The sequence below is a fragment of the Trypanosoma cruzi genome, genomic scaffold (assembly GCF_000209065.1).
Source record: "Trypanosoma cruzi strain CL Brener 1047053516529 genomic scaffold, whole genome shotgun sequence".
NCBI lineage: Eukaryota > Euglenozoa > Kinetoplastea > Trypanosomatida > Trypanosomatidae > Trypanosoma > Trypanosoma cruzi.
The window spans coordinates 17,540-27,817 of record NW_001849307.1 but is presented as its reverse complement, the minus strand read 5'-3'; the positions used below and the strand labels follow the sequence as shown (position 1 = coordinate 27,817).

General features: G+C 56.9%; 3 protein-coding genes and 1 pseudogene across 3 annotated transcripts, besides 5 other annotated features; all 4 read left to right on the top strand.

Annotated features, from left to right (window-relative positions):
* Positions 1-1,745: a sequence feature (areas not merged during assembly with more than two copies in the genome that could not be assigned to a particular haplotype).
* Positions 1-1,904, top strand: Tc00.1047053503667.10 (trans-sialidase, putative; the record flags this gene model as incomplete). The annotated part of the gene is made up of 1 exon (XM_801247.1): positions 1-1,904. A coding segment is annotated over one exon (1,904 nt), but the record flags the coding sequence as incomplete, so codon positions are not given.
* Positions 1,746-2,554: a sequence feature (haploid, Esmeraldo-like haplotype).
* Positions 2,006-2,026: a sequence feature (AT_rich).
* Positions 2,319-2,348: a microsatellite.
* Positions 2,555-10,278: a sequence feature (areas not merged during assembly with more than two copies in the genome that could not be assigned to a particular haplotype).
* Tc00.1047053503667.20 (uncharacterized protein) lies at positions 2,810-3,262 on the top strand (the record flags this gene model as incomplete). Its single annotated transcript, XM_801248.1, has 1 exon — positions 2,810-3,262. One exon carries the CDS (start codon positions 2,810-2,812, stop codon positions 3,260-3,262), a length of 453 nt encoding a protein of 150 aa, XP_806341.1.
* On the top strand, positions 4,230-4,808 carry Tc00.1047053503667.31 (annotated as a pseudogene).
* Positions 5,932-10,278, top strand: Tc00.1047053503667.39 (dispersed gene family protein 1 (DGF-1), putative; the record flags this gene model as incomplete). The annotated part of the gene is made up of 1 exon (XM_801249.1): positions 5,932-10,278. A coding segment is annotated over one exon (4,347 nt), but the record flags the coding sequence as incomplete, so codon positions are not given.

Here is a 10,278-nt window from a genome sequence, read left to right as displayed (position 1 = left end):
TGTTGGCAGGAGGAGATGATTCTAAAAGTGGGGTTGGGGTTTCTTTTGTCTCACCCTCTCTTGTCAGTACTGGTGGTGTAATGGCTGTGCTTGCGGAGGGTATCATTTCATATAATCCCTCCAGTGCTAAAGAAACTTTTGTTTATCATTCCGATATTGTTGCGGGGTACGTCAACCCTGCGGAGTCGTGGCCGTCTCTTGTCGCTGAGATCAATGACGGTACATGGAGGGCACACACCGTGTTAAGTACAGTGAATGAAGAGAGACGTGTGGGTATTGCGCGCCTTCCCACAACCATTGCAAAGGGCAATAAGCTGTTTCTTCTTGTGGGAAGCTACATTATGATGCAAGACACTAAGGATGATTTTTGGAAGCTTGGTGGCACGGATATTCAACTGGTTCAGGGGGAGGCCACAAATTCTGCGGAGGGCAAGCAGAGTAAATCGATCAAATGGGGCGAACCCAAATCGTTGCTGGGACAGATTGCTCCACAGGCTCAAGGTGACTCGAAAGTGCTTTGGGCCGGCGGTGGTGGCTCCGGCGTTCTGATGGAGGATGGCACTCTTGTGTTTTCTCTGCAAAAGCGGAAAGAAAATGGGGAATTTCTTTCCATGATCATTTATTCGACAGACGATGGAAGTAGCTGGGCACTCTCAAAGGGCATGCTTCCTGCGGGTTGTCGTGGCTCCTGCATCACCGAATGGGAGAGAGGACAAATTCTTATGATTGCGGATTGTGATAATGGCCAGAGGGTGTACGAGTCGCGTGACATGGGGGAAACGTGGACGGTGTCTTTCAGAACACTCTTGGGCGTGTGGGTTAATTCAGAATCAGCGTTCTTTTGGGACAAAAGTTTGCGTGCGGGAGCCCTCATCACCGCGACCATTGAGGGAAGGAAGGTCATGCTGTACACTCAGAAAAGGTACCCCACGGAGGAGCAAAAGGACAAGGCGCTCTATCTTTGGGTCACGGACAACAACCGCACGTTTCATCTTGGACCGGTTGCTATGGACAGTGCTGAGAATAAGACGTTTGACAACGCTCTGCTGTACTCGGATGGTGAGCTTTATCTTTCACAACAGAGGGCCAATGAAAAAGACAGTGTGATTTCACTTTCCCGCCTAACGGAGGAGCTGAGTACAATCAATTCCGTCCTCAGTACTTGGGTACAGTCGGACGACTCCTTCTCCGACTCATCCACGCCCACGGTTGGTCTGGTTGGATTTTTGTCCGACGCGGCCAGTGGTGACACGTGGATCGACAAGTACCGCTGCGTGAATGCAACGGTGACGAGTGCAGCGAAGGTCCACAATGGGTTCAAATTCACGGGGCCTGGCTCAGGGGCAATATGGCCTGTGAACAGCCGGGAGGATAATAATCAGTACGGCTTTGTGGATTACAACTTCGCTATTGTGGCGACGGTGGCCATCCACCAGGTTCCGAAGGAGAGCACTTCTCTGCTGGGTGCGAGTCTGGTGGAAGGTCATCCCACGAAGATCATTGGGCTGTCGTACGGCGCGGGCAGGAAGTGGGAGACAGTGTTTTACGGCAAAACAACAGCACAGGACAGCGCTTGGGAGCCGGGGAGAGAATACCAGGTGGCGCTGATGCTTCAGGGCGGCAACAAGGGCTCCGTGTACGTGGATGGCAAGCTCGTGGGGAGCTCGGAGACGATACCAACACTTGAGACGACGGTGCTTGAAATCTCACACTTTTACATTGGGGGAGACGAGGGAGGCAGCGGCAGCGATCTGACGGTGAAGAACGTCTTTCTGTACAACCGCCCACTGAGTGCTGATGAACTAAAAATGGTGACGAAGAGAGAGGACTCCGTGCGTGGGGGCGTGTCTCGGGTGCTCCCGCTGCTTCTGCTGGGGCTGTGCGGCATTGCGGCCCTTTACTGAGAAATCGCAGTGAGGAGTTCCTGCCACCAGCGGGAACAATACGCGCCTTTCTACGCACCATCTGAAATAATAATTGTCTTTTTTGTGTGGATGCACCGTTCATTTTATATATTTTTATTTTTGGTTTGAAAACCCCCGTTTTTTCCATGTAAGTCTTTAAGAAGGGTGTGCTTTCCCTCCGGGGACTGCACCGCGGGGTCTTTTTTTTTTTTTTTTGTGTATGTTGCAATTTTTTGAGAACGGCGGGATGTCTTTAATGTTTCCGTCGGCCGATGAAACGCCCAGTCGGTATTGAGCGCCACGACGATGGCGCAGCGAAAAAAGGGTGAGGTGAGATGTACAACAACGCATGGAGTGCCCCAATGAAATGTAACTGTTGTGTGGACACCAAGGGGGTCTGAACGGTCGAAGCAAATATATATATATATTTATATATTTATATATTTCTACAGGAAGAAAATATAAGCAGTTTTCTTTTTTCTTTTTTTGACGCGTCACGATGTTTTTTTTTTTTTTTTTTATGGGCGTGAAAACCTCTTTAGGGTAATTTTTTGTTGTTTTATTTTTTGTTTTTTCAAGCGTATTGTGGGTTGCCGCTGGTTGGGCTGCCGTGCCATCTCGAGCCTTAGTGGCCTTCGCCTTCTCTCTTCGTCCGTCCTACACCTCTGCTGCGCTTTTGTGTGCCTCTTTACGTGCGCGGTTCCTTTTTTTTTTCTTTGCGCGTCTGCAGGCATGCATATGCACACACACAAATAACCGCACGGCGTACATGTTGCGGTGCAGTTGGACGTTCCGCTTAAACTCGGTGCTGGCTGCTGCGTGTGGTTTTTGCTTCACTCAGTGGAAATGAAGAGAAGGAAGTGGGAGACGGTGAGAGTGCGCCGTGGCTCTCATCCCCTGTGGAAATGCTGCACGGCGTGCGGCGGTATTGTTTTGAGGCGCTGCACCAACACGCACGAGGACGTGGCACGGAGTGTCAGATCTCTTTTTGTGTCTGCTGCTGTGGGTGTGGGCGCGGCCGCGTCGGACTTGTCGGCACGATGGCCGCAGCGTGTGGCTTTCACTTTGTTCTCTCAGGAAATATTCAGCGACGCTTTCACTTGTGCATTTTTTTGGGGACAATGTGCTGGCGGCTGTGCGATTGCCGAATGGAGGGAGAGGAGCGGAGGGAAGTACGTGAGCGCCGCGGTCAGGAGTCGCGCTGGGTGTCTCGCCGCGGAGGGCACTGCCCACCCAACCCAGCACCGCTCCTGTCGGGCACCCTCTCACTGTGCAGCATCGTAGTCGACGCCAGCAGCACGCAGCAAGGCAGCGGATGCCGCCACCACCACGAGTGCGACCTGAAGGGACACGCCTGATGTTGCGTTTCGAGGGGGCACACCGTGTGGCACAGTGGCGTGCCCAAAACCTCCTCGCGGAGTCTGCACACGACACCGGGCACTGGCCGCGGAGTGTTTACGTCGTGGAAGACACCGCGGTGGAGTGCTTTCTCATTCCATAAGGACGGACGCCTGATTTTCCCTTCGTTTCCATCTAGGCGGGTTGCTGCGCGATGACGCCACAACGAGGCAGCTGTTTTCACCATGGAGGGGTGATGTCTGCAGGGTTACGCATTGGGAATATGAATGACGAATGCAATATTGAAGGCAGCCTCATGGTTCTTTTGTGCTGTGCGAATTGCAGAAATTTTCTATATATATACATATATATGCCTTGTGTGGGAGTTTTTCATGATGCATTGCTGCTGTGGCATGTATGATTTGTGGTACGTGCGTGTGGCCGTCGCTGCACCGAATTCTCTTCCCACTTTTTCGTATTAGGGGCTATGCCTACATGTATTTCTGCCGAGTGTTTGCGGTAAGCGCGATGCCACACGGGCGCGGGGACCGTAGCGAGCGGAATGCGTGGGCGAACCCTCCGCGCCTATCACGGTGTTGTTGGTTTTGTTGTTAGCTTTTTCCAACACTGTGCTGGGTGAATGGCAGCCACTCGTCGTCGTTCCGGTGGCCCTCGTGCATGTGGTGTGCATCGCACACTGTGCCGTCACACTGTGTGGATGACTCTATTGTTTTGGCTGCCCGTCGGGACTATGCCTGTTGTTCCCGTCTCTCTCATTTTCCTCCTTTGATTGGTGGTCAGTGTTCAGCTTTAGCTTGAGCCAACTGCGGGGACAAGGGGAAACAATGCGTGGAAAGCGCAAGAGAGTGCACGGCGATCATGAGGAGGGCCCTGCGTCCACTGTGCCGCGGGGAGATGGTCGAAGGGGAGCGAGGCCAGAGACCCACAGAGACACAGATCAACCCGCTACGACTCGCAGAAGGGCGAATGAGGTGCGGCGATTAATGTGGGCTATTTACAGTCTGGTGGAAGGGTAATTGTTGCAGGGATTGTCGGAGTCTGTGTAGAATGCGAGGTGGCATCATGTTGTGGGGGTTCCTGGCGGCGAGTGGACGGGAATGGATGTGAGGGAAAGGAGAAACACCGCAGTCATGGACGTACAAGGCAGTTGGCGAGTCCCTCGAAAGGGATGACGGTGTGGAGCAATCCGGTGCACCGCGTCCCAGACTGATGGTGCTCGCCTCGGACAAGGAATGGCCGTACTCGTGGAAATGGAAGGAGAACAAATCCACTCGTGACTGCTACGTGAACTGTGAGGTGGAGCGAGTGTGGCGGATCGTCAAGGGCGATATAACCGAATTGGTTCAGCACTGACGGTGAGCCCTACTTTACGCCTGGGCGGCGTGTGTTGATTGGGACGCCCGGGATCGGGAATTCGATGGCTGCCGGATCGTACCTCCCCTACCAGCTGCTGCACGGCGATGCGGAGCGGATCCCTGCGGTTGCGTGCTTTATTTGTAATTGAGCATTCCTGTTTGACAAGACAACCCAAACGGTGCGAGAATAGGTGGGTACTACAAAATCTAAGAGAGTCTTCTTTTTTTTTTGGCAGCTGTGAGACTCTGCGACAGCGTCCTTGCCGTGCGTGTGGCATCTTTTACCGTTGCTCCCTCGTTGTTTTGGTAAGGGAGGAGGCAAGCGGCTGCGTCGGTGGAGTTGCGCTCCAGTGGGAGAGGGAAGGCACCGACCGCTGACGACGACGGTCTTTGCTGCAGGCGATCTGACGGGACGACGTCACCGGTGTCACAGTCAACCGAGATGGATGAGGGCCGCACTGCGTCTCTGTCCCTTCTCTTCGTCCTCTCAGTCCACTGCAGTCACAACCGCCGCGCGGCATCTGCACGACTACCATCCGGATGTCTGTGAGCCACTCGGAATGTACAATCGGTGTGGAGCCTTTTCCCCGTGACCAAGTGCTGCCGTCTTGCTTTTTTGTTTCCTTCTTTGTGCAATGCCGTGTGCTCATGGTGCCGCTGCCTGCTGTGCAATGCCGACTTGCGTGGACTAAAAACGACGCTTTGATTGCTGGGGACCGGCGAGCTTTCCACTCCACTTCCGCACCACCAACGCCAACGCCTTTCGGACGCGCTTGATGGCTGGCGGTTGTATCGCTGCCACGTGGGTACGTCTCGGTTTTTGTTTTTTGTTCACGGCATCGGGATTGCCCTGTGATGGAGCCATTCGGCAAAAGGAGCGGTGCCAGTGGTCATGTTTCTTTTTTCCGGGATTCCGCCACTCGGCACGGTGGCTGTGTGAGGTTGTGTGGGCGATGGTTTCACTGAAGTGATTGCATCTCCACGGCTTTGCTTCGGTGGTTTTACTGTGATGGGGACTGTCTGTGACCGGATGCCTCTGCGTGCCCCTGTGCTTATTTGCTGTTGTTGCTGCCTTTTCCTTTTCTGACTGTGCAATTAGGGATACTTTGGTTTGAACAGCACAACTATCGTTTCAAGGTATTAGGAATTACTTGCAGTATTAGTAGTATTAGTATTATTTGAATAACGATCTGGCGGAATTGTGTTTCTGGATTTTCCATCTGTAGAAAAGGATTTGCTAGGCAGGAGTTACGGTCGACGGGGCGAGTGCGACACACCACGAGAGCCCTGTTGATACCTGATTGGATCTGTGGATGCGGTCTGCGGTGGGTGCGTGTCCGCACAGCCGTCACCGTGTGCGGCGCAGGGCCACTGCGGCTGTGCGTGTGGCGCTGCTCGTTTTGTTGGCGCTGGTTGCGGCGGCGGCGTGGATGCCCGCGGTGCAAGCGGTGGTGTTGCGACTGCGGGGCGGCACGGTGGACAGAGCCATCACGGTTGGCCACGCCGTGGACACGGTGCTGATGGACGGCGTGTTCATCACGAACGGCGTGGCTGTGGTGTTCGACGTTGCGGCGATGCTTCCCGGCACACTGCGCATCGAACTGAGGAACTGCGTATGCGACGGCGGTGCGCAGATCTACGTGCGGGGCTACAGCGACGAGCCGGCGAGTGACCGGAGCCTGGAGGTGAGTGTGAGCGGGCTGTCCGGGAGCTACTGCTCGCTCGTGTTTGTGCACAACCTGCCGGCACACACGAACGTGACGGTCCGTGACTCGACGATTGTGACGGCGGGGCCGATGCACTACTCGCAGCTGAGCGGGCTGACGGACGCGGTGGCGTCACCGCTTGTGCTGCACGCGACGTCGCTGTTGCAGACGCAGCTGCGTGTGAGCAACACCGTGCTGAGGTCGTTGCAGGTGGGCGGGTCTGCGGTGTACGTTGGCGGCGGCGTGGACCTGCTGTCGAGCGCAGTGGTGCTTGACGGCGTGTTGCTGGAGGCGTCGGGCGGTCCGACCGCGTCCGCGATGCATGTGGCGTCCTCGTCGCGTCTCAGTCTGCGGAGCCACTCGGTATTCTCTGTGACGAACGTGTCGGTAGTGAGCAGCGGCGGCGGCATTGTGCTTGGCGAGCGCCTCGCGGTGATTGATTCGGTGCTGCGCTTCGTGGGCGTTGAGGGGTCTGTTGCGTCGTCGCTGGTGCGCTGCGACGGTGGGACGGTGGATGCCGGCGGGTGGCTGGACCTGCACGACGTGTGGGCGGTGGGCGAGGCGTTGTCTGTGGCGTCGCTGTCGGGGGTGACGCTCAGCGGCGGTGCCGTTTCGATTGCACGCTGCGCTGCCACCGGCGCTACGATTGTCTCCGGGCTGACGATCACGAGCGGCGTCGTGTCGGTGCAGTGCAACCGTGCCGGTGGTCGGGTGCTGCAGAGCAGCGGCGACTACCGCATGGCCGGCCTGCCCTCCGTGAGCGTGTTGCCGTGCGACGGCTGTGCGGCTGCGCTGGCGTGCTTCGATGGACTGACGGCGTCCTTCTCCGAATGCGTGTGCGGCTGCCGTGCCGGCGGTGTGGGCGAGGCATGCCTGCCGTTCGACGTGCCGCTTGCGAGGGCCGGTGGCGGTGCGCAGGACTGCGTGAGTGGCGTGACGCTGACGGAGTCGGTGACGGTTGGCGGCGGGCGTGCGACGGCGTGCTTCGACTCGGTGGTGTTCGGCGGGCCGATCATTGTGGCGGTGGACCTGCGCTCGATGGACGCGTTTGCCGACGCGGTGAACGTGACGCTGCACCACTGCGTGCTTGCGGGCGGCGCGCAGCTGCGGATTGGCGGCCTCAGCGAGAGCACGGCGCACCTGATGCCCCACGCCCTCGTCAACATGACGAACTTGACGTCGCTGGAGGGCACGATCGTGCTGCATGGCGCGATGCCGCTGCACTCGAGTGTGCTGCTGGCGAACTCAACGCTGCGCGCGACGGTTGGCGGGTCGCGGTACGTGCCGATGACTCCTGGCCACGAGAAATCCCGGTACGGCCCCGCGCTTGTTCTGGACGGCGTCCGTCTTCTGTCGACGCGGTTTGTCATGACGCGGTCGACGCTGGTGTGTGGCGGGGGCTCGTGCGCTGCGATCCTCTTGGAGCGCGGCCTCGGCGTGCACCTGTCCAGCGTCTTCTACATGGACAACTGCGCTGTCATGTCGCGGACGCACGTGATGTATGCTTTTGCGTCGGACCTGCGTGTCAGCGGCGGCTCCGTGTTCTCCATACAGAACAGCTCTTGGATTGCGCCGAGCACCGAATACGAAGAAGGCGCGTGTGTGTTTGGGGATGTTTTTTTGGATGGCGGCAGCGTGCTGCAGGTTGTGTCCAGTAATTTCCGTCTTGGCTTCGCCATGCTCATTGCAGAAACGCTGACCGTAACTGGTGGCAGCTGGCTGGTGCACCGCAACAACGAGTTCCGCACCGCCTACGTTGTGTACGTGGCTAAATACGACGGCGTTGCGTTCCGCGATCGGAGTGTGTGGTCGATACTTGACAACAAACTCACGTACGCCTTGTACTCGTCCTTTACGCATATGACAAGCAACTGGCCACCACCATCCGACACGCGCCCGATCATCTACGGCGTGTGCAACGAGGTAATGGGCTCTCCTGTGACGGATTACCGAGAAGGTCTCAATATTGGAGCACCCGTGACGGCACTGGACTGTGGCGCGTGCACCGTGGACGCTGTGTGCTTCGCTCCGAGGACGAGCAGCATCAGCGGCTGTGAGTGTGAGTGCGCTGCTGGCGGCTACGGTGACACTTGTCTGCCAGCTGCTGTTCCGGACGGCCTTGGGCCGCTCCCGCTCCCCGACGCGAAGGACACGGAGGTCCGCTGCGTGCACGGTGGCAGCATCAGCTTTGTGGACTATCCTGATCCTGGTGTGCGTGGTCTGTGCTTCGTCAACGTGACCTTCACCGCTGCGATCGTGCTGGATCTGTGGAGCTTCGACGCACCACAACAGACACTCAACATCACGCTGCTGCAGTGCGTCCTCATGGGCCTGTCGATCAAGGGGAGTGGTGCACGCGTGCACGTGAGCGTGGTCTCCTCGATGCTGGATGCTTGTGAGTTGGAGTTCAGGGGCGATTTCGGTGCGAGCTCCCAGATACTGGTGGCGGGTAGTACGCTTGTGGCGACGTCGGACAACGCCATTTTGTTTGTGGAGTTTACTTTTAATGCGAATATGACCCTGCTGCTACTTGACAACTACATCGAGGCTAATAGGTACGCCATCTATTTCTTTATTAGTGTCGTTGTTGTTGATGGTGGCGGGATCATTGTGAAGGGGAATACGCTGAGCACAACGGAGGAGGACGACGGTGTGGAATCATCTGTTTGCATTAATGCTGTTGGTTTGAAGAACGGCGGCTACTTTGACGTCGAGAACAACACGATGAGGTCAGTCAATGGTGTTAATCTTCTTGGGGATACCACCGTGAGCTCCGCGGGGCTGCTGAGAGTGGCGGACTGCACCTTCGTTGGCGGGACGGAATTTTTTGATCCCGCGCTGGTGTATGTTTCTGGCTCAGTGACAGTCGAGGGTGGTGCGCACTGGCGTGTGGAGGGCAACAGCGTGGCTGCAGCCTCAGTATTGAGTATTCCGTACTCCTGGCAAAAACTTCAGCTGTCGGGCAGCGGCACCACCGTGGCGCTTGCACACAACCGTCAGGTGGACGATAGTTTTTTCGTTGCTGATCTTTCTCTGCCACAGACGATTTTGACGTCACACGCGCGGTTTGTGGTTGGGTGCAACCTGCAGGGCGATGAGGAGGTGTCGTACGAAGATGTGCTTCCGGAGGGCGTGGAGCTGTTCAGATGTGGCACATGCAACGATGACGCGGCGTGCTACATGCCCGGGACGGAGTCGGTGGACCGCGGCTCGTGCTCGTGCAGCTGCAAGGACGGATGGCATGGCGCGTCGTGTCTTCCCTTCGAGGTGCCCGACACGGTTGTGCCGCCCGTGGCGGAGAGAGCCGTCGACGGCGACACGAGCTGCGTGGTGAACCAGACGCTGTCGAGCCTCACGCTGAACATGTGGAGGACGCACCACTGCTACGCGGGTGTGACATTCAGTGGCGTGGGTGCTGCGTTGACATTTTCCTTCAACAGTATGCCGCTGCATCTCCCCATCAACATCACGCTTACTGGGTGCACGTTCCTTTACGGGGCTGTGCTGCAGTTTGTTGGAGATGTTGAGGCCGCCGAGTCATCCGGCGTCCTGATCCGCGTGAGCCAGACGGTGATGCGGTCCTCTGTTGTTGCATTTATTCTTGCTCTCCCGCAGCACTGCGAAATCGCCGTCACGGAGGTTGACGCAGTGCAGTCCTCCGCGGTCCATTTGCCGGACACAGTGAACAACAAGCTGAGCGTATTGTTCCTGAAGAACGTCGTGTTGACTGCGTCCTCGCTGTTGGTCAGCAACGTAAATGCGCATGCATCGAGGTATGATGCGTTTGGTTTGTACTCGATCGGGACGCTGACGCTGGTGGGTGGCAGCTCGCTGTATGTGCGGTACTGCAGCTTTGAGGGATACACACACGTGTTCTACGTGCACAGTCTCAGTGTCAGCGATCACTCTGTTTTTGCGCTGCTCAACAACACAATGGACTCCGGAACAAGCTTC